The 22,733-nt window shown below is 63.0% G+C and overlaps 1 protein-coding gene across 2 annotated transcripts; it reads left to right on the top strand.

Moving 5' to 3' along the window:
* Positions 1-10,610: 10,610 nt before the first annotated feature.
* DNAJB2 (DnaJ heat shock protein family (Hsp40) member B2) lies at positions 10,611-22,618 on the top strand. Of its 2 annotated transcripts, XM_065413406.1 has the most exons (9): positions 10,611-10,698; positions 13,102-13,211; positions 16,037-16,090; positions 17,286-17,405; positions 18,654-18,743; positions 19,370-19,475; positions 20,173-20,243; positions 20,546-20,761; positions 22,297-22,618. In XM_065413406.1, the coding sequence occupies exons 1-9, from the start codon at positions 10,634-10,636 to the stop codon at positions 22,305-22,307; spliced, it is 843 nt and encodes a 280-aa protein (XP_065269478.1). In that variant the 5' UTR covers positions 10,611-10,633; the 3' UTR covers positions 22,308-22,618. The 2 variants fall into 2 exon arrangements, with proteins under 2 accessions (XP_065269478.1, XP_065269477.1); XM_065413405.1 differs by lacking the exon at positions 22,297-22,618 and having other exon boundaries at positions 20,546-20,955.
* The last annotated feature ends 115 nt before the right edge of the window (positions 22,619-22,733 follow it).

Here is a 22,733-nt window from a genome sequence, read left to right as displayed (position 1 = left end):
AGAGGCTTTTCTCAGCTACTCCCTGGAAACCGGTGTCAGCAGAGGGTGCTGGGGGTCTCTGGCTAGCAGCGTCTCAGTCCTGGGCCCCTCGGGGAGCAGCTGGAAGGGGTCAGATCGAGGGCCTGGAGCAATTGACTTATGAGGCGACACAAAAGGAGCGTGGGGTGGAGGTGAGAGCTGGCTCCACGGAGCTGGAGGAGGAACCCCGCTAGCGTTAGCACGGGACAAGGGGAGTGAGTGGGAGTAGCAGCGTGAAACTAACCAGGGACTGAGAGCAGGGAAAGCTGCCTGGCAGGTGGCTGGACCAGGCTGGGGGATCCTTTCCCGCAGGGAGGGCGGAAAGCCCGAGACCCCACCTGCTGCACACGAGATGAATCCAGCTGCAAGCACGAGCCGCCCAGCAGCACACAGCGCTACAGCCAGTCCCTGGCAAGGTTTCCTGCTGCCCCCTCTCTCCTGTGCACAAGAGGTGCCGAAGCAAGCCGTGTGCGTTCAGAACAAGTCCCCTCCCAGGAAAGCCCGGGCAGTGGAGGGGGACTCTGTTAGGGGGCTAGAGAGCTGCTCTGCCTCAAATACCCCCTCCCATCCCCCAGGGAGAGGCAGGTAGAGCCACTCATCGGCTGACTGGTGGTCCCACTTCTAGCCGTGGATCGTGTGCGGAGCATCCCACTCCCCAAACATACGTTGGGGCAGAATGAACACGGCATTTGGAAGGGAGATCAGGCCTCAGCGAGCTGTTCGAATTCTCTGAGGGCTCAACAAACGTGGACAAGGGGGATCCAGTGGCTACAGGGTACTTGGACATTCAGAGCACCTTTGACAAGGTCCCTCACCAAAGGCTCTTCAGCAAAGTAAGCAGTCATGGGATAAGAGGGAAGGTCCTCTCATGGATCAGTAAGTTGTTAAAATACAGAAAACAAAGGGCAGGAATAAATGGTCAGTTTTCAGAATGGAGAGAGGTAAATAGTGGTGTCCCCCAGGGGTCTGTACTGGGACCAGTCCTATTCTACATATTCATAACTGATCTGGAAAAGGGGTAAACAGGGAGCTCGCAACATTTGCAGATGATACAAAATTACTCAAGATAGTAAAAGTCCCAGGCAGACTGTGAAGAGCTACAAAAGGATCTCGCAAAACTGGGTGACTGGATGACTGAAATTCAATGTTGATAAATGCAAAGCAATGCACATTGGAAAACATAATCCCAACTATATGTATAAAATGATGGGTCTAAATTAGCTGTTACCACTCAAGAGAGAGATCTTGGAGTCATTGTGGCCAGGGCCGAAGAGGGGGGGGGGGGGAGCTGGTAAAAATTACCGGGGCCCAGCGGTCCAGAAGGGGGCCCGGGGCCCGGCTTCCCCCCCGTCGGCCCTGTTTAGCTGGTCTGCCCTAGCTGGGGCGGCCCGAAATTTTTTTTCACCGGGGCCCGAACCTGCTCTCGGTGGCCCTGATTGTGGCTAGTGCTCTGAACACATCCACTCAATGTGCAGTGGCGTCAAAAAGTAAACAGAATGCTGGGAATCATTAAGAAAGGGAGAGATAATAAGACAGAAAATATCATGTTGCCTCTATATAAATCCATGGTACACCTTGAATACTGCGTGCAGATGTGGTCGCCCCATCTCAAAAAAGATATATTGGACTTGGAAAAAGTACACAGAAGAACAACAAAAATGATTAGGGGATGGAACAGCTTCCATATGAGGAGAGAGTAAAATGACTGGGACTGTTCAGCTTGGAAAGGAGATGGGTAATGGGGGGGATATGATAGAGGTCTATAAAACCATGACTGGTGAGGAGAGAGTGAATTGGGAAGTGTTATTTACCCCTTCACATAACACAAGAACTAGGGGTCATCCAATGAAATTAATAGGCAGACGGTTTAAAACAAACAGAAGGAAGTATTTCTTCACTTGGGGGGAGGGATAGCTCAGTGGTTTGAGCGTTGGCCTGCTAAACCGAGGGTTGTGAGTTCAATCCTTGAGGGGGCCATTTGGGGATTTAGTTGGGGATTGATCCTGCTTTGAGCAGGGGGTTGGACTAGATGATCTCCTGAGGTCCCTTCCAACCCTAATAATCTATGATTCTATGATTCACACAAGGCACAGACAACCTTGCCAGAGGATGCTGTGAAGGTGTGATGCAGTAGGGAGCAGGCGGTTTGACCTGGGAATGTTGGCTAGTTTACTGAGACTGTCTGCATGGGGGATGGGAGAGCAGGGGATGACTTTAGGTGAGGGACAATACCTGAGCATGTAACCTGAGCCAGGAAGGGGGGTGGGGCCAGGTGACACCTTTGCCCGGGGAAACTGGACAAAGGTGAGAGGTGGAGCTGGGAGGAGGGGGAGAGAGCCTGCTGGAGGGGTTTTGGTTTCAGTTTGGTGCTGGGTGGTGGAACGCAGGGAACCCCAAGGCTGGGGTGTAAGCTCCCTGGCCCCCTAGAAGGACTTGACTGAGGGGTCCTGGTTATACCTACAAGCCCTGCTGTAGCCTGCGTTCCTATTGTCCAATAAACCTTCCATTTCACTGGCTGGCTGAGAGTCATGGTGAATCCCAGAAAGAGGGGTGCAGGGCCTTGACAGAAGGCCAAAACTATAACTGGGTTCAAAAAAGAACTAGAGAAGTTCCTGGGGGATGGTCCATCAATGGCTATTAGCCAGGCTGGGCAGGGTCACAACCCGCTGTTCTGGGTGTCCCTAAGCCTCTGACTGCCAGACGCTGGGACTGGACAGGGGGTGGATCACATGATAATTGCCCTGTTCTGTTCATTGCCCCCGAAGCACCTGGCCCTGGCCACAGTCAGAGACAGGGCACTGGGCTGGAGGCTGGGCTGGTTCTGTTCTGGAATCCACTGATCTCCCTGCAGAGGCGAGCCCCGTCAGGGCTGGACAGGCGAGCTCTCCTGACCTCTCATCACCATGGCTGCTGGCTACTCCCGGAGGATCTCTCGCCAGGCCCAGCCCGGAGCGCCTGCCTCGTGGTTTTACTCAGCCCTCCCTCAGTGAGGCTGTGCCAGTGTAAAGCCCTCCTGGTCTGGCCCAGCCCTCACACAGGGGCCGCTCCTCCTCCCTCCTCCCCGGGTATGTGGTGCTGGGAATGTGGCCGTGGAGCAACCCCCAGCTCCCCCCAAAGGGCCAGAGTGGTCCTAGCACCCGCCCAGACCAGACAGGGTCACACAGGCAGCAAATCAGCCTTGGTGGGGGCCATAAGGTGATCCGAGCTGCACTGGGGGTGGGGGGCAGGGGATACCCAGCCCAGCCCATCCCCTTGGGACTCAACCCAGTGCTGCATCAGGGCGGGTGGGGGTGGAGGAGGGGGTGGCGTGGCAGGGTCTCCTCCCCCAGGAGCCAGGCTGGGCTGGGGAAGAGCCCACACTGCTCCTCTTTGGGCTGGCTAGACCCCTCCTGTGGGCTCAGTGGCCTGTCCCAGGCAGGCTGGGCTCCTGGCAGGAGGCGGCCCCAGCAGAGCTCGGATAGGGGGGTGGGTCACTGGTGCCCCTCCTCCCTGCCCTGTGGGATGGGGGGGTGGCTTCCCCTCCCCAGCCTAACAACGCTGGTGGCAGCCTGATACTGCCCGGCTGCCAGAACCCAGCAATGGCTGCCAAGGTTGGTCCCCCTTGCCCAGCTGTGCCTGCCGAGTGGCCCAGCGGCTCCCAGCTGCAGTGGGCTGCAGGCACTCCCCATCCATGGGGTGGCATGCAGAGAGCTCAGGGCCGCCCAGAGGATTCAGGGGGCCTGGGGCAAAGCAATTTCCGGGGCCCCTTCCATAAAAAAAAGTTGCAAAACAATAGAATACTATATTCTCGTGGGGGCCCCTGCGGGGCCCGAGGCAAATTGCCCCACTTGCCCCCGGGAGGCCCTGGGAAAAATAAACATTTAAAAACCTTCCGCATCTCGGCACAAACCCAGTTTTGAGAAAGCTTCTTTTCAAGTCACCTTTACAAGGTATCACTGGTTCTCAGCATCAGCTAGTGCTAAAAGGCACTAAAGCTCATTAAAAGAGTTGGACAAATATTTTCCGTCAAAACTTTTTTTGGATCGAAAACGAGGGGTTTTTAAAAAGCAGAAAAATCATGGACAATGTCTGCTTTCCTTCAAAATGTGTTGTGGTTTTTTTAATTGAAAAGCTGAAATTCGTCTGCCAAAACCTGAACATGGTTTGGGGTTTCAGAAGTGTGTGGCCAAATATTTGCTGTTTGCTGTGTTTGATTGTTTAAAGAAACAATAAAAAAATTCTGCTTAAAAACAAAGCAAAACTTTTGAACCACCTCAGCTTGTGACCAAACGCCTGAGCCCATCAGTCAGAGATTTGTCCAGGTTTCTGATACTCTCCTGGCTTCCTTGACTCATATCTGTCTCCATAACTTTGGGTTCATTTAGGTTAGAACATAAGAATGGCTGTACTGGGTCAGACCAAAGGTCCATCCAGCCCAGTATCCTGTCTACCGACAGTGGCCAATGCCAGGTGCCCCAGAGGGAGTGAACCTAACAGGTAATGATCAAGTGATCTCTCTCCTGCCATCCATCTCCACCCTCTGACAAACAGAGGCTAGGGACACCCTTCCTTACCCATCCTGGCTAATAGCCATTAATGGACTTAACCTCCATGAATTTATCTGTTTCCTAGAGATTGGCTCCATGGGGTCCCTCACAAACTGGAGACGGTTACTGTGGGTTTGTCTTCAGTATAGACTATGTACATACTCCACGAACTGAGCATTTGAGCTTGTTCCAGAATCTGGGATGAGCCTATGTTGTGAAAACTGAAATGCTCAAAATAGCACATGCATGTGAATGGACACAGGGTGCTAAAATTAAATTAACCCAGGGGGTCTCAAACTGGGGGTCGGGACCCCTCAGGGGGTCACGAGGTTATTACATGGGGGTCGCGAGCTGTCAACCTCCACCTCAAACCCTGCTTTGCCTCCAGCATTTATAATAGTATTAAATATATAAAAAAGTGGTTTTAATTTATAAGGGGGGGGTCGCACTCAGAGGTTTGCTATGTGAAAGGGGTCACCAGTACAAAAGTTTGAGAACCACTGAATTAACCCCTCTGGAGCCTTGGGGAATGCAGGGGAGGGGGGTCTCCCTTGGTAGGGTTGGGAAGGAGGTAGGTGGTGTAGGATATTGCTCTTCTCATGTGATCCCTCCCCCATGGCTCTCTTGGCTCTATCACTGTTAATCTAAAGTGGCTAATTTTCAATGAACCTCCCCTCCCCTGACATGAATCTCCCTATGGCACTGAAATGAACTGTAGACTATAGTTTGGCAAGTGAGAAGTGAAAGGGATGGTAGCCCTAAGGGAAAAGATAACAGCTTGGCTCTTCGTGTTAAATAGTTGTCTGCAAGCCTCAAACTGCTGAATGAGCTTTAGGGTAGGGAAGGCTGTGCCTCCCCAAACAGCCTGAGCTGGGCCTCTGGGTCGTCAGGTCCTGGGTCGCTGGGGTCTCCATCCTCCATTCCATCGGCTGGGGTCCCAAGTTCCCTCTCTGGTCCTCTGTAACAACAAACTCCCTCTCCCCTCACCTCGTTAAACCAGCAACACCCAGGGAAACCGAGTCCCACCCCCCCTGCATGCAAACCATTGGAAAAACACAAGAAAACCCCCCACTTTGTCACACCAGCGCTGTGAGCTTCCTTGCAACAGTGCCCTGGCAGTCCAACCTGAACCCCAACCCGGAGCCACCCAGTGCCTTGGACACGCGAGGGGAGCCCCCCGGAGGGGGGGGTGCAGTGGGGCGGTGGGGGCCGTGCTAGGTGTGACGGAGCAGGGGAGTTACACTGGGGAGGGAGATACCTGAGCTGTAACCTGAGCCAGGAAGGGGGGTGGGGGAAGTGAGACGGGACAAAGGAGAGGAGGAGCAGAGGGGAGGGTTTTGGTTTCAGTTTGGGCTGGGAGGTGCAACGCAGGGAACCCCAAGCTGGGGGCTAAGCTCCCTGCACCCCCCAGAAGGGTTCCGGATTGGGGGGTCCGGGTTGTACCGACCCGCGCTGCTCGGGACTGGGTTCCTACTGTCCAATCAACCCCCCCTGTTACTGGCCGGCTGAGAGTCCCGGGGAATCCCCGACTCCCCCACCCCGTGACACTAGGGAGCTCCCGAGGGGGGCAGTGGGGGCGGGGCCAAGGGGGGGCGGGGCTCTGAGCGTGTTTTTCATGACCTCATCAGTTCAGAGTGCAGAGCCCTGACGTCACAATCAGCCCGGGCTCGCCATTGGCTGCAGGCGCTGTCCCGTCACACAGCGGAGGGGTGGGATGGGCTGGTAGCGAGTTCATGTCCCGCCCCAGCCCCGCAGCTGCAGCCGGACTCGGAGCGTGGGGAGCCGGGGCCGCTGCGCCGCAGGGAGGTACGGCCGGGGGGGCACCGGGGGGGGGGCGCAGAGCTGGGCAGGGCCCTGGGGGGGCGGAGCCGGGCTGAGGGGGCCCTGGGGTGCAGTGGGGCGGGGGGCGCGCAGAGCTGGGCAGGGCCCCGGGTGAGCAGTGGGGCGGGGGGGGGCGCAGAGCTGGGCAGGGCTCCGGGTGAGCAGTGGGGCGGGGGGGGGGGGCGCAGAGCTGGGCAGGGCTCCGGGGGGCAGTGGGGCGGGGGGCACGCAGAGCTGGGCAGGGCCCCGGGTGAGCAGTGGGGCGGGGGGGGGCGCAGAGCTGGGCAGGGCTCCGGGGGGCAGTGGGGCGGGGGGGGGCGCAGAGCTGGGCAGGGCTCCGGGGGGCAGTGGGGCGGGGGGGGGGCGCAGAGCTGGGCAGGGCCCCGGGTGAGCAGTGGGGCGGGGGGGGGCGCAGAGCTGGGCAGGGCTCCGGGTGAGCAGTGGGGCGGGGGGGGGGCGCAGAGCTGGGCAGGGCTCCGGGGGGCAGTGGGGCGGGGGGCACGCAGAGCTGGGCAGGGCCCCGGGTGAGCAGTGGGGCGGGGGGGGCGCAGAGCTGGGCAGGGCTCCGGGGGGCAGTGGGGCGGGGGGGGGCGCAGAGCTGGGCAGGGCTCCGGGGGGCAGTGGGGCGGGGGGGGGGCGCAGAGCTGGGCAGGGCCCCGGGTGAGCAGTGGGGCAGGGGGGGGCGCAGAGCTGGGCAGGGCTCCGGGTGAGCAGTGGGGCGGGGGGGGGGGCGCAGAGCTGGGCAGGGCTCCGGGGGGCAGTGGGGCGGGGGGCACGCAGAGCTGGGCAGGGCCCCGGGTGAGCAGTGGGGCGGGGGGGGGCGCAGAGCTGGGCAGGGCTCCGGGGGGCAGTGGGGCGGGGGGGGGCGCAGAGCTGGGCAGGGCTCCGGGGGGCAGTGGGGCGGGGGGGGGGCGCAGAGCTGGGCAGGGCCCCGGGTGAGCAGTGGGGCGGGGGGGGGCGCAGAGCTGGGCAGGGCTCCGGGTGAGCAGTGGGGCGGGGGGCACGCAGAGCTGGGCAGGGCCCCGGGTGAGCAGTGGGGCGGGGGGGGGCGCAGAGCTGGGCAGGGCTCCGGGGGGCAGTGGGGCGGGGGGGGGGCGCAGAGCTGGGCAGGGCTCCGGGGGGCAGTGGGGCGGGGGGTACGCAGAGCTGGGCAGGGCTCCGGGGGGCAGTGGGGCGGGGGGGGGGCGCAGAGCTGGGCAGGGCCCCGGGTGAGCAGTGGGGCGGGGGGGGGCGCAGAGCTGGGCAGGGCTCCGGGTGAGCAGTGGGGCGGGGGGCACGCAGAGCTGGGCAGGGCTCCGGGGGGCAGTGGGGCGGGGGGGGGGGGCGCAGAGCTGGGCAGGGCCCCGGGTGAGCAGTGGGGCTGGGGGGGCGCAGAGCTGGGCAGGGCGCCAGTGGAGTGGGGGGCGGAGCGGGGGCACCGGGGGGCGGGCCCTGGTGCTGCTCCGGTGTTTTCCCGAGGAATTGAAATGGGGGGTTGGGGCAGCGCCTGTAACGAGTTGACCCTGGCACTGGATTGGGGGGTTTGGGGGGGAATCCCCGGCTGCTCCTGCGGGGGTGTCGGGCCTGGGGAGACCCCCGGGGTCAGGAGGTTGTGGAGCGGCTGTGGCAGGTGTCGGCCCCCCTGCCCTGGGATCAGGCCCCTGCACCCCAGGCCTGGCTGCCTGTGGGCTGTTGCCCTTCGTGGCCAAAGACGGGCGCGGTGGCACGGTGGTGGCGCAGGCGGCCGGTGTGCGAGTGCCCAGCCTGCCCGGTGCCCACGACGTGCCGGGCAGCTCAGTGCCGAGGTAGGGATGCCAGCCTGTGCCTGCCGAGCCTGGCACTGCCCATGGCTCTGTGCCCCACGGGCCCTGCGGCGGGTCCTCTCGCGCTGGGCTGGGGCCTGGCGTCCGTGCTCTGGGGCTGCCCCGTCTAGGTGGTGAAGGGAAGAGGCTGCCCGAGGGAGGTGGAGAAAGTTCCAGTCAGTTCCAGCGCCCGCTGGAATCGCTGCCAGGCACCCGACGGGAGCACAGCCGGGGGCGGGTCCGGCGTCTGGCCAGAGCTGAGCTCCCTGGGTAGGCAGGAGTGCGCCTGGCCCTGCACCCAGCTTCGAAACCCAGGCCAGGTGCGAGGGATGGCGGTGGACGTGGAACAGGGAGCCCTGTGGGTCCGGGAGAAGGTGTGACGCTGGTTCAGTGGGGAGCAGCAATCTGAGCACAAGGCCAGGCCGGCTGGTCTCCCTTGCCCTGGGTGTTTGCCCCTCCTCGGGGTCGCTCTGCGTCTGTGCCTGCTCCGCGCCATTGGGCCGGGCTCAGAGCCCCCCTGTGTACCCCAGGAAAAGCAGAGAATTGAAGTTTTGTTTTTAAAGGCACAAAATCACACGCTGGGTTTGCAAAATCCCTTATTTACCAACAGAACCGAGCTGGGGCCTCACCCGGCCCTGGGAACTGCTGACCGCAAGGGGGGAGGGGAGAGTGAATTAGTTTAAGGCATGTGCTGAATGTGCAGGGGAGGGGAGGGCCCCAAGCAGCCCCGCGGCTGAAGGAAACAGAAGGGGGCTGTTGTAGGGGGCAGCGGGCGTCTGCCCCACCCTGCCGTCCGCTTCGGGGGCTTGTCGTCACTGAAATGGGGAAGGTCCAGAGAAGGGCAGCAAGCAGAGTGGGGCTGAGGGGGGCAGAGTCAGTGCGCCCGGATGCTGGCGGTGGGGGCCGTGTGAGCCGAGATGGGAGTGGGTCTGCGGGAAGGCCGAGGGGGTGAAGGCCAGGAGGAGGCACCTGGATGTAATGGGGAGACAGTGGAGGGGTTCGGAGGCTGGGGCCACAATCTCAGCTGCTGCAGGTCGAATGGATTCTGGGGTGCGCCAGGAGGAGGCTGCAGCATAAACTAACCTGTGGAACTCGCTGCCCTAGGGAAACGGCACGGCTGTGACTGACGCCAGGGCCCCCATGTAAACAAATGACCCGATTTCCCCAGCAGCCAGGCGCCCTCCGCCGCCCTCGACCCCAGCGCGGGTCACTGCCGGGGCGGGCAGCCTCGCCGCCGAGCTATTCTTACTCCTCCCTTGTTGCGGGATTAGATGTTTATAGTAGCTGCTAAGCTCCTTAATATTGACAGACTGACTAGGGAGGGGCCGGGCCCGGCTCCCAGGCCCTGATCTGTCCCTGGTCTCTGGCCCCTGCTTACTGCCCCCCCCCCCCCCGCCCGCACAACGACCTGGGAGGGCTTCTGCAGTGCCGCCAAGGCACCTCCCACCTAGGCCTGCCCTTCGGCCCCCAGCTCCCTCCTTAGCACCTTCACTGGGAGTAAACTGCCTATAAAACCCTGGGCTCTAGAGATTTGCAGAAGGGGGGAGAGATGGGGGCTGGGGGCGCTCAGCCCCTCTGGAGCTGAGTGGGCCCCCTGGCGAGGGGCTGTGTTCTGCGGTGGTGGCGCCCGGGGTGTGTGTGCGGGTGTGGCCCTGGATGCTGGGGTGTCTCCCTGTGGGTGGAGGGAGCCCCATAGTGGAGAGGAAGAATGCGGGGGCTCAGACATGAGGGAGAGGAGCAGAAGCAAACGTCCCGTGGGGAGGCTCAGTGAGGGACCCCTGGCGAGGAGGGGGTGTCCCGTGGGGGTGAGGTCCTGCCCCCCAGTGGCTCAGGGAGGGGTGGGACCCTGTGGGGTGCCAAGAAGCAGGGTCCCTTTAAGAATCTGCAGCTGGTGCGGTCCCTGCGCTCGGGCTGTGACAGAGACAAGTGCCCCTGGAGCTCTGGCTGCCGGCGCCTGACATGGGTAGGGGCCCGCCAGCTTTGTGCCACAAATAACCCCCTAGCATTCCTGCTGCCAGGGCGGGGGGCAGAGAGGCTGAGGCCGCAGAGGGGTAGCAGTGTGAAGGTGAGGGGGCGAGCGAGGGGACCCCGTCCTGGCTCAGACACTGCTCGGCGCGGGACAGCCCAATGGACCTGCAGCTAGGCAGGGACTGAGGACAGATGGGGCCCAGGGGCCCAGTCTCGAATCTGCCTGCTGCATCAGCAGCTGCCCCTGTGCAAAGAGGGTGGGACGTCCTCCTCTGGAGCTGGCCAGGAATCGGGCCCCAGTCGGTCTCTGCGGCTGTGTTTGCCGGGCTGGCCCCCTCTGGCAGGGGAGAGACAGCCCCGGTCGCTGCTCTTCGGGACGTGGGGATGGGCGGCTATTTCTGCCTGATGCCAGCGCGGTCCCGGGTGGCTCGCTGCGCACCCCTGGGCGTCTCCAGATATGCTTGACGTTGCCTTTCCTCCCCAGCTGCACCGCTGGCCCCTGCCGGACAGACGGGCGCCATGGTGGAGTACTACGAAGTGCTGGGCGTGCCCCGAAACGCCTCCTCAGACGACATCAAGAAGGCGTAAGTCCTGCCCCATCCCGGGTCGCCCACGCTTTCCACTAGCAGCTGCTGCCTGGCCCGGGTCCCCCTGTGCTGCGTCAGAGTCAGCACCGGCTCAGGGTACAGTGGGGCTGGATGAGCGCTCGAGGGGCAGCGGGGCCTAGTGGGCAGGGCCCTGGGCTGGTGCTTGGGAGCCCTGGGATCCGGCCGTGCTCTGCCACTGACCTGCTGCGACCTTGGTCAAATCCCTTCCCCTCAGGCCTCGCTTCCGCGGCAGGGCGATGGCGGCGACAGGCCATCCGTGGGCTGTTTGCTTCACGCTTGGGGGCAGGGCTTGTCCCACTCTAGGCCTGTGCACCCCCCCCCTCCCCGATCTCGGTCGGGGCAGGGGCTTGACCCCACCGGTGGATCTGGTGCAAGATCTCTAGGTGTTACTACAATACACCTGATTAATCAGCTAATGAGTTTTGCCTCTGTTACCCCTCAGCTGTCACTGCCTGGAGCCAGCTTGTCAGTCTGACCAAGTGGCGGCATGGGGGGCTCTTGTGTGGGTGACGGGGACAGGGAAGGAAATGCTGTTGCTTCCTTCCTGAGTTGTGACTTGGAGCCGGGCTGGTGGGCACTCGTTCGGGGGGGGAAGGCAGGGGGGGCCCCCCGGGTGCTGGTTGAGGGGGCCTGTCCCGGTGGGTGCTGGCTCGAGGGGGGAAGGGGGAGTATGGAGGGGGGCCCTGGGTGCTGGTTGAGGTGGGCTGGCCCGGTGGGCGCTGGTTCGAGGGGAGGGGGGCCCTGGCTGGTGGGCCCTGGTTGAGGGGGGATGGGGGGAAGTATGGAGGGGGGCCCCAGCCAGTGGGCTCTGGTTGGGGGGGGGAAGAGTATGGAGGGGGGCCTCGGCCAGTGGGCGCTGGTTGAGGGGGGCTGGCCTGGTGGGTGCTGGTTGGGGGGGGGGAGAGTATGGAGTGTGTGGGGCAGCGTCTTGCCCTGGCGCATGGCGGCTCAGGCGGAGGCCCTGACTGGGGAACATGTGCTGTGATCACAGGTCCTGCCACTGCTCGGGGGGGGGGGCGTGCAGAGTGAGATGGTGGGGGGCTGTCCCAGGGCAAAGGTGGTGTCCCAGGAGCTAAGAGCAGCTCTCCATGGAAGCCCCTGGAACCGAGGCTGTGCCCGGGCACTGGTGGGAACCTGGTGTAACGATGCTGGTTCTGGCAGAACCCAACGGAGAGTGCCAATTCAGGACAAATCGCTTAAAGCAGGGCAGTTACAGCCCAAGGCTGGGGTTTTTCCACCTCTAAGGCAAACCAAACCAGCCAGACTAAGAGGACTTTGGTCTCACCCCACTGGCTAACCGCAAGTCACACAAGCAATTCCCTTAGACACTCCAGTTTCCCAGTATCGCCACCAATGCCACTCGTTATGGGGACAAATGGTTATGAAAACCAATACCCCAATAAAAGAAAAAAGGTTCTCTCGATCCCAAAGGGCCAAGCCCCAGACCCAGGTCAATAGACAAGTCAGATCTTACCCACAAATCACGCTGTTGCCAATCCTTTAGCATCTAAAATCTAAAGGTTTATTCATAAAAGGAAAAAGATAGAGATGAGAGTTAGAATTGGTTAAATGGAATCAATTCCGTACAGTGATGGCAAAGTTCTTGGTTCAGGCTTGTAGCAGTGATGGAATAAACTGCAGGTTCAAATCAAGTCTCTGGAATACATCCCCCGCTGGGATGGGTCCTCAGTCCTTTGTTCAGAGCTTCCATTTCTAGCAAAGTCCCTCCAGAGGTAAGAAGCAGGATTGAAGACAAGATGTAGATGAGGCATCAGCTTTTTATAGTCTTTTCCAGGTGTAAGAACACCTCTTTGTCCTTACTGTGGAAAATTACAGCAAAATGGAGTCTGGAGTCACATGGGCCAGTCCCTGCATACTTTGCTCAGTCACAAGGTGTATCTGCCTTCTCTCAATGGGTCCATTGTATAGCTGATGGTCCTTAATGGGCCATCCAGCAGGCTAGGCAGAGCTAACACCAACTTGTCTGGGATGTCACCCAGAAGCACAGCACAAGTTTGAAATACAGACAGTATAGAGCCAATATTCATAACTTCAACTACAAAACTGATACACACATATAGACAGCATAATTATAACCAGCAAACCAGAACCTTGTCTTGGACACCTCATTTGACCCCCTTTATACCAGATTTGGTGCCACTACAGGACTTTGGTTGCAACCATGATCTATATGGTCCCAGATTATATCAATAACGTCACACCTGGCACGGGGTGGCTGCGCACCCGTCGATTGGTCTCGGGGTTGGCTGGCGCGTGGTCTCGGGGTTGGCTGGCGCGGGCGGTGGGGGGGAGAGAGAGGCTGGCACCTGCTGCCGGCAGAGCTGGGGGTCACTGCCTGTCTCTCTTGACACTGTGCAGGTACAGGAAGGCGGCGCTGAAATGGCACCCGGATAAAAACCCGGAGAACAAGGAACACGCCGAGCGGAAGTTCAAAGAGATCGCGGAGGCCTACGAAGTGCTGTCGGACAGTAAGGGGCCGGCGTCTCCCCTCCCCCTTCGTTTCCCGACACCTGGTGCTGGAGCCGTGGGGCTGGAAGGGCCCTCGAGGGGTCGCTTAGTTCAGCACTGCACCGCGGCAGGGCCAAGCGGCCTAGGCCAGCCCTGACGGGCTCTTGCTAAAGCCTCCAGGGACAGGCTCACCAGCCCCTGGGAAGCCTGCTCCTGAACGTAGCTCCCGGGGGGTCGGAAGCTTTTCCCGCTCTCGCCCCAAGTCCCCCGCGCTGCGGCGCAAACCCAGCACTGGGGCGTCCACATGCAGCGTAGCCCCGGGGCTGGGCCGGGGACTCGAGCACCCCCCTGCACTGCAAACCAGGGCTGGACCTGGCTCTCAGCCAGACCCCGCTCTGCAGCCCTTCTCACCCGGGGCTGGCGCTTGGGCTGCGTCCACACTGCAAAGCGACAGGGCTTGGCCCTCGCCCAGCGGGACTCTGGCTCTGACCAGCTCCGGGCCTGAGTGCTTGCTGAGCTGTCTGCCTGGCGCGTGTGTGGACGGAACGTGGGCTCGAGCCGGGGTCAGAGCCCAGCCTTAGTGTGCAGTGTAGACAGGCCCTTAATCCCCATCCTCTGGAGCCTGCTCTCAGGCCTCGTCTCCAGACAACGCACCAGGTTTTAACCCTCCCTCGCAGGGCAGGTGCTAAACCTTGGATCGGGTGTGTTGCTCTCCGATTGCTTCACGTCTTTCCTGATGCGCAGCCCCCAGACCTGGCCGCAGCCTGCCGCTGAGGCCTCCCCAGTGCCGAGCAGAGCGGGCCAATGACCCCCCGGTAACACACCCCAGCGTGAGCAGCCTTTCCCTGGCCGCGTCCCGTGTGGACTCCTAGTCAGCGTGTGATCCACTGGGACCCCCAGATCCTGCCCAGCCAGTTCCCCAGGTTGGTGTTGAGGGGAGCTGCTGTGCTGTGTATGGACGGTGTCCCTGTCGCTCCCAGCCGTGCGAGTGCCCCTGGGCCGTAGGCCGGACGGTTTCCCTGCCCCTTAGCGGAGCAGGCCCTGAGACGGCCCTGTGCAAGCAGCCTCCAGCCTGGCTGCGTTCTGCCCCGGTGCAGGGCCGGGGTGCACAGAGACTGCAGCTCTTCCTGCTCCTCCCTCCGCCCAGGATCCCTGCACAGGCGCACTCTGCCCCCTTGTGTCGGTGCTGCCCGTGGGAGTCAGCTGAGGTCACCCAATCAGGGTGAACTGCAAACAAAACGGGGCAGACAAACCCCAAACGCTGGTGGATATTCCAATACTTAGATTTACCAACCAGCACAGAACAGCTTCTGTATTACCTCACTGGTTACTCAGACGTCCAAACAACGCAGTTCCCTTAAAGTGCCCAGCCTCAAGCCTCCATCCAGACACACCTGTGAGATATGATGATGATTACTGAGAATCTTATCCTATAAAAGAAAAGGTTCTTCCAACCCCAAAGGATCAGCCACACACCCAGGTCCAATTATAACTTAGCTCTTACCCAAAATACACGCTATAGCCAATTCTTATTAACTAAACTAAAATTTATTAAAGAAAAGAGTGAGAGTGTTGGTTAAAAGATCAGTATACAGACAGACTTGAATTCAATTCTTGAGGTTCAGATACATAGCAGAGATGAGCTTCTAGTTGCCAAAAGTCCTTTTAGAAATAGTCCAGAGGTTATAGTCCAATGTCCATATTCAGGGTGGCTCCAGTCAATGACTGGGGATCTCAATCCTTGTGGCTTAAGGTTTCCCCCTCTTGAAACCCAAAGCAGATCTGAGATGCAGCAGGATCGTGTCCCAGGGTTCTTATACATTTCCAGCAGCCTTTCGGCCTGAGAAAACAATAGGCCTAACTCTCCTTATTCCAAACATCCTGGCAATTAGCACAGGGTAATTTAGCCATGAAACAGTTCAGATACAGGTTACCACAACCTTCAAAGAGACATAGAGACAATAATACTATTTCCCTCAAGTGTCTTCCTAAATACTGATATTCCTTTTTTGATCTTTGAATCAAAGCTATAGCAATAGACAGACTTGTTTGCTTACATCACAAGCCCTGAGCAAACATCTACCCTTGAGATCTCTAACAATGCAGACTTGCATTTCAAAGCTCTATTCATTTACAGATCTTCCTAACCACTCTAGGTTCAGCCATAGGTCAGGTCAGTCTGAGTTAATTAACTCTTTCTGGCCCTGTCACCTTCCAACGAAATATTATATTACACTCATAACGTCACACCCCTCCCCCCCCGGTCCCTGCACTAGGGAACGCTGAGCTGCCAGAGCCCCTGCGCATTGCGTGCACCTCGCTGGATTCATTCATGCCCCACAGACCAGGCGCGCTGTCGGAGCTTGGCCCTCGCTGCTGCGCTCCAGGCTTCCCATGGATCATGGGGGGCTGGGTTAGATCACGAAGGTCCTTCACATCGCCTGGAGCCACTCTGATCCGACGCTGCTCAGAGACCCTGTGAGCCTGGAGTGGGGCACCTGGGGAGCCGCCAGAGGACATCCCAGCCCCGTGGGTTCCAGAGCCACGACACTGGGTCGAAAATCCCCAGACTGTTCAAAGCAAGTGTTGGGTTCTCGTCTGCGCTCCTGTGTCTGAGCCCTGGGGGGCGCCGTCCGGGGCTTTGCTCTGCAGCCAGGAAAGGGAGAAAACAGCAGCTGACAGTCCTGCCCTGTCCCATGACTCCGAGAGCTGGGGCTTTAGTGCTCCCCGCTCTGGCACGAGAGCTGGCGACGCCCCCCCAGCTGCAGGACCCATTCTCCCCCTCCCCAGCCCAGCCCTGCTGGAGTGGTGGGGGCTGCCTAACTCTCCCCTCCTCTCCCCGCAGAGGGAAAGCGTGACGTCTACGACCGCTATGGCAAGGAAGGCCTCATGGGAGCAGGTGAGCCGGCCGTGCTGGGGGGAGGAGCCTGGCTGGGGGAGCTGAAATGGCGGGGGGGGGGGGGGGGAGAACCTTGCACCTTAAAAACTGGGCCAAGGGGACCCAAGTCTGACAATCCCAGGCAGGGTTGTCATGTGCCGCGCGCCCCCCCCCCCCGCGCAATGGAGTGAGGTGGAGCCGGCTGTGGCAGGGAGTCTAAGGGAAGCTGCGCTTGGTCCGGACACCGCCTGCCCCCGGAGCGTGGGTATGAACAAGACAGCGACGCCCTACGCCTTCCCCCCCCCCCCCTCTCCCCGAGCAGGGTACGGCCCCCCTCCCCCCCGGGGCTCGCTGCCCACCAAGCAGTGCCTCCCCCTGTCTACGTGGCCGTGACATCCGGGTACGCCCCCCCCCCCGAGCAGGGCCTCCCCCATCTACGGAACCATGACACCTGGGTATGCCCCCCCCGGGGCTCGCTGCCTCCCCCCCAGCAGGGTACGCCCCCCCAGGGCTCACTGCCCCCCCCCAAGCAGGGCCTCCCCCTGTCTACGTGGCCGTGACACCTGGGTACGCGTGCCCCCCCCCCCCCCCGAGCAGGGCCTCCCCCATCTATGCAGCCGTGACACCTGGGTACGCGTGCCCCCCCCCCCCCCGAGCAGGGCCTCCCCCATCTATGCAGCCATGACACCTGGGTACGGTGCCCCCCCGGGCTCGCTGCCCCCCCCCTCCCCCCCGAGCAGGGTACGGCTCCCCCCGGGGCTCGCTGCCCACCGAGCAGTGCCTCTCCCTGTCTACGTGGCCGTGACACCCGGGTACGTGCCCCCCCCCCCCGGGCGGAGTACGGCCCCCCCAGGGCTCACTGCCCCACACTGAGCAGGCCCGCCTCCTGTCTAGGTGGCCGTGACTTCCGGTGTCCTGCTGCGGCGCGGCGTCTGTGCTCCATACAGGGGTGGAACTTGCCCTGAGCTGAGCTCTTGGCCCAGGGGCAAATTGCACCTACTACAAATATTCGCCGGGGGACCCGAGTCGAGCGGCCCTCGGAGCGCATCGTGTCCTATTGCATGCTGGGACCTGTAGTTTTCACTGGCCCCAGCCCCGTGCTAACAGCACCTTTTAACCTGCTCGTCTCTCCGGGGGACGGGGACCCCAGCCTGTTTCCCTCACTCCGTTCAGACTGGGCTCTTAGCGGTAGCGTCCTGTCTCTGCTTTTCCCCAGCAGGGCCTGGGGGACCAAGAGCCGACGCGGGAGTCCCCGAATTCACCTTCACCTTCCGCAGCGCCCACGACGTCTTCCGGGAGTTCTTCGGCGGGCGGGATCCCTTCGCTGACCTCTTCGGTGAGTTTCAGCCCCCAGCTCTCCTGGGGGCTCTAGAGGAGGGAGGGGAGCGTGGGCCCAACCCAAGGCACATTTTGATTCTCTGTGGCCAGAGAAGTGGGGGAGGGACTATGAAATGGGGATTGGTGAGAGACCCCAGACACTGTGGTGTGTGTCATGGGCCCTGTACTGCTGAAAGCTCATGGAAATTCGCCTTTGACTCAAGTGTTGTGGCCTGGGCTTTTGCCTCGGGAGGGGCTGAGTTTGAACTTCCGGGTGACAGCAGGGGCAGGGGTGAGCCCCTCCGGTTAGTACCGTGCCTTCCACAGCGTCGGCTCCCTGCCCCACGGCTGGAGCAGCAGCTTCCTCCAGTGGTCGCCGCGCGGGGGTGGTGGTGTGGGAGCCGGTGATGCCGGCCAAGGACTGCCCCACACTGGAGGCATTTTCAGCAGGCCCGGTCCAAGCAGATTCTGGCCCTTGTGCCAGAGCGACGCAGGGGAGGAGCGAGGGAGGCCGGATAGCTGAAGGCAAGAGGCCAGGAAGCGGTGGTGGTCTGGGCTCGGTCGCTGCGGGGAGGCTTGGCTCCGATGCAGCTGGGGGAGGCAGCCATGCGAGCTCCTGGGCTGCACTCACGGGGCAGAAGGATCCGTGCGTGGGAGGGGCTGATCCGTGAGGAAGGGTGAAGAGCCATGAGTGGGCAGCGCCAGCCCCCCTGTGGCGGTGGGTGGGGGACCCCAGCGACTGGTGGAGTTAGCCGGTGCTGGGCCCAGGCCTGTGGTAGGAGTCCCAGGGCTGTGCCCTACCCGCTGGCCAAGGGCTCGCCGCGGGCCCTGGCAGGGTGGCTGGAAGCGGTGGGCTGCAGTTACGAGGGGGGCAGCTGGGCTGCAGGGAGCCTCAGGACACGTGAACGGAGAGAGGCCGGGCAGCGCCCGCTGTCTCCCAGCCCTCAGCAGCGTGTGGCCCTGTCCAAGCGACTAGCACCCAGGCCCTGCCTCCTGTGTGGGCCTGTTCCCGCTGCGCCGGGGGCTGCTGGAGCTTCAGCTTCTCTTCCTGCAACTCGGCAGCTGGACACAGGGAAGTGCCAGCTCCGTAGGCCCCCGGTACCGCCCCCCAGAGCCCCCTTTGGGGCCTGCTGCTCTGGGGCCCATGGGTGCCCTGCCCCGGGGTGGACTGGCTGTGCTCTGGAGTTGTGTGGCTGGCGCGGCCTGGCCTGGCATCCTGCTAGGGAGGTTCTCGGGCTGTGCTCACGCCGCGGTCCCTGCCTTCCAGATGAGATGCTGCCGTTCTCAGAGCTGCGGGGAACTGGCCTCCGACGCCCCGGACCAGGCTCCTTCTTCTCCTCTTTCCCGGCATCCTCAGGTAGGGGGCAGCCTGCCTGTCGCTGCCAGCCTGTCCTCCCTGGGCATCTGCGTGGTCCCAGCTCCAGCTTTCTCCTGGGTCGCTCCGGCTGCCCGGCCCAAACCTCCTCCCCTCGGCTCCGGCTCCCCGGCCCGGCCCAAACCTCCTCCCCTCGGCTCCGGCTCCCCGGCCCGGCCCAAACCTCCTCCCCTCGGTTCCGGCTCCCCAGCCCGGCCCGGCCCGGCCCAAACCTCCTCCCCTCGGCTCCGGCTCCCCGGCCCGGCCCAAACCTCCTCCCCTCGGTTCCGGCTCCCCAGCCCGGCCCGGCCCGGCCCAAACCTCCTCCCCTCGGCTCCGGCTCCCCGGCCCGGCCCAAACCTCCTCCCCTCGGCTCCGGCTCCCCGGCCCGGCCCAAACCTCCTCCCCTCGGCTCCGGCGACTCAGGGACAGTCTCGCCCTGCGAATCCTGGACAGACGTTTTCTATACCAGTTTCACACCCGCCCTGCAGTGCATCCCCTGGCTGACCTGTTACCGCCCCGTCACCCTCTCACACCCGGCCAAGGAACCCCCTGTAATCCCACAGGGCTCCCCGGGGCCTGGCCCAGGCTGGGGGCTCCTGCTGTGAGGTTGTCGCCCTGTTTTTCAGATTTCTTCTCCTCGTCCTTCAGCCCCGGCACCGACCCCGGAATCGGCTTCCGCTCGGTTTCCACCTCCACCACCTTCGTCAATGGCAAACGCATCACTACGAAGAGGTAGGGATGGGCCAGCGCGGACTGTCCAATGGCCAAGCCAGCCTGTCTCCCAGCAACACAGCAGCTGCTCCAGGGGACCAGATCATGGGGCCAGCCAGGCGGGTGCCCCACCTCCCGCCACGCCAGTGCCCTCCATGGGGTCAGCCAGTCCCACGTCCTGCTGCGCCAGAGCCCACCCTTCCTGGGGCTCAGCTGTGTCCAGGCAGGGTCCCCCCATCTCCGCTGCCTCCTGCAGCAGCTGTTCTGTTTGACCTGCTGACCCGGCCCGACCAGCGCAGCTTCTGCCCTTTATAACCTCCCAGCCCCTCTGCCGGGTGACGCCTCCATCAGCCCCAGCCAGGGAGCCCAGAGTCCTACCAGGAGGCTTTGTTGCCTGGCAACCTGTCAGCACAGTGGTGGGCAGGGGAGATAGTTCAGAGCGATTCCCTTGCAATGGGAGAGCACTTTAAATCAACGACCTGCGCCCCCCGGACGTGTCGCTTGCGCCCGAGGTCAGGAGATCCTGAGACGGTAACGACCAGCCCACGCTCAGAAGGGAGTTGGCAGCTGCCCCCGACGCACATGGAGCCCGTAGCCTGGCACAATCCCTAGACGGCACGCACAGTGCCCCCAGCCCATCCCCGGGGGACCCGTCGTCTCTCCCCCGGGGGGTGCCGCCCTGGCCGGCTGGGTGACCTGGCGCTGTCTGTCTCTGCAGGATTGTGGAGAATGGGCAGGAGCGGGTGGAGGTGGAAGAGGACGGGGAGCTGAAATCGATCCATGTTAACGGTGAGGAGTGGGGTGGGAGGGGTCTCTGGGGGACGGGGTGGCCCCTGGCTCTAGACTATCCTCTGTGTGTTGGCTGAGCTCCGCCCCCTGGGAGGTTTGTGGGGGGGGGGGGGTTCTCCCCACTTCACAGACAGCAGCACTGAGACCCAGAGCAGATGTCTCCCCAGCTCACCCTGGGCCAGTCAGGGGCAGGCCTAGGAATTGAACTTGGGTCTCCAGGGTCCCCCTCCGGTGCCCCAGGCACAGGCCCATCCTCCCACGGCCAGGCCTGGGCCCTGACGCTTGTGCCTCCTGCCCAGCAGGTGTCCCTGACGACATGGCGCTGGGGCTGGAGCTGAGCCGCCGGGAGCAGCAGGCCCTCCTGGGCCAGGCCTCGCCCTCGCCCCCTGCACCGCCGCGGCCCCGCGACTCGTCCCCCGTCTGCCTGTACACGGACAGCGAGGAGGAGGACGAGGACCTGCAGCTGGCCATGGCCTACAGCCTGTCGGAGATGGAGGCCGCGGGGCAGCACAGAGCAGGTGCGCGTGGCGCCAGGAGGCAGCAGGCGCAAGGGGGGAGCCAGGGGCCTCGGCCCCTGCCTGTGGGCAGCGAGGGAAGCCGAACGCAGAGCCCGGGGGCAGGGGGCGGGCAGGAGGGGGCAGCGCCCGAGGCAGCAGCAGTCGGGACGGAGCCTGCTCCCAAGCAGAAGCAGTCGCACTGCCGCCTGCTGTGAGCCGGGCTGGGGCCAAGGGGCCCGGGCAGCTGGAGGATCCCAGCCCCAGGGGAGCAGTGGGGCCGCCTGGGAACCCCGCAGGCCCGGAGGGGGCTCAGTAAAGGGCAGGAGAGGAGCCTCCCTCTGAGGGTGTTGTTGCGGAGCGAGGAGCTGCCCCCGCCGGGGGAGTCAGGGGGGTCGTGTGGGGCCCCGGCACCATTGCTGCATCACACGCTCAGCTGCCTGTCCATGCCACGCCTTCCCCCGCCGCCGGGGGCGCTGCCCTTGGCTCAGCCGTGTGTGAGCCGGGGAGGGGGGTGAGGAGCTAGTCTGCCCCTAGGGTCTCCTCCCAGAACCCCCTCTGCTGGGCCGGGCCGTCTCCCTCCCACCCAGCAGAGGCCAGGGCCATGCCTGGGAGTGTGGGTAGGGGGCGTGGCCTTCCCGGGGGAGGGGCGGGGGGTGCAGGCCCAGCTGGGGGGCTCAGGTCCTTGGCTGGGCACACAAGCCCAGCTGGGGGGCTCGAGAGGGGTCTGGGGGGCAGGGCGTCCCTGTGGGGAGGGTTGGGGGGGCAGATGCTGCATGGAAGGTAATGGGTGTTGGGGGGCGGGGGTGCAGGCCCAGCTGGGGGGCTCGAGAGGGGTCTGGGGGGCAGGGCGTCCCTGTGGGGGGGGTTGGGGGGCAGATGCTGCATGGAAGGTAATGGGTGTTGGGGGGCGGGGGTGCAGGCCCAGCTGGGGGGCTCGAGAGGGGTCTGGGGGGCAGGGCGTCCCTGTGTGGGGGGGGGTTGGAGGGGCAGATGCTGCATGGAAGGTAATGGGTGTTGGGGGGTGGGGGGATGCAGGCCTAGCTGGGAGGCTCAGGTCCTTGGCTGGGCACACAAGCACAACTGGGGGGCTCGAGAGGGGTCTGGGGGGCAGGGCGTCCCTGTGTGGGGGGGGGTTGGAGGGGCAGATGCTGCATGGAAGGTAATGGGGGGGGGGCGGGGGGGTGCTAGTTCTCCCCCTCGCTGTTGCTGCTGTGGATCCTGCTGCTCCTTCTCTCCCCCCCCCCTCCCCCCCCGCCTCCACTGCTCTGGCTGCAGCCCCTGCCTGACACCCCTCCACTCCTGCCCCCCAGGGCACCATCACCCCACAGGGCCGGGGGCCACCCAGCTGGGGCGTCGGGCCCCAGCACCCCTCCCTGCTGCGCCTCCCACCACATGGCTGGGAGGAGCCTTGGGTGAGTCCGGCCCCAGGAATGGGGCTGGAGCCCCCCCACCCCTGGGGTGCTGGTGCCGTGGCCTGCACGTGCGCTGGCTGTCACCCACTCACCAGGCTTGATTCATCCATCGTCCCTCCCCCTCCCCTCTGCTTGTCTCCCCAGGTGTGTTCTGAGGGACGCGCTGCGGGCACCCGGCCACGTTCAGTCGCCCAGGGAGGCTGATCACACCCGGACATCGCTCTGTTCCCCCCCCCTCCCCGAGTACCCCCGGGCTGTGTAGTGGGGGGTCTCCTGTCACTGTCTGCTGAGCAGTGTGTAGTTGGCTGTAGCTAGGGAGGAGGGGGCCGGGTGTGCTGTGGGCATCTTGCCCAGCCCGGGCCCGCGAGCAGCCTGAGTCTGTGCTGTGGCCTGGCTGGGCAGTGCCCTGCATGCTGGGCCCTGGCAGCGCTGCAGCGGGCCTGGGCCAGGAGCAGTGAGCAGGGTGGCCCTGGCAGGGGGGGGGGGGGGGGGGGGCTGGGCTGGGGGGGGTTGCAGCTGGATGAGGCCTGATTGCAGGGGTGGAGGCAGCCCAGGGCAAGGAGTCTCTCTCTTCTCTTTCC

The sequence above is a fragment of the Emys orbicularis genome, chromosome 11 (genome assembly GCF_028017835.1).
Source record: "Emys orbicularis isolate rEmyOrb1 chromosome 11, rEmyOrb1.hap1, whole genome shotgun sequence".
Taxonomy (NCBI): Eukaryota; Metazoa; Chordata; order Testudines; family Emydidae; genus Emys; species Emys orbicularis.
This window is presented reverse-complemented; position numbering and strand designations above follow the sequence as displayed.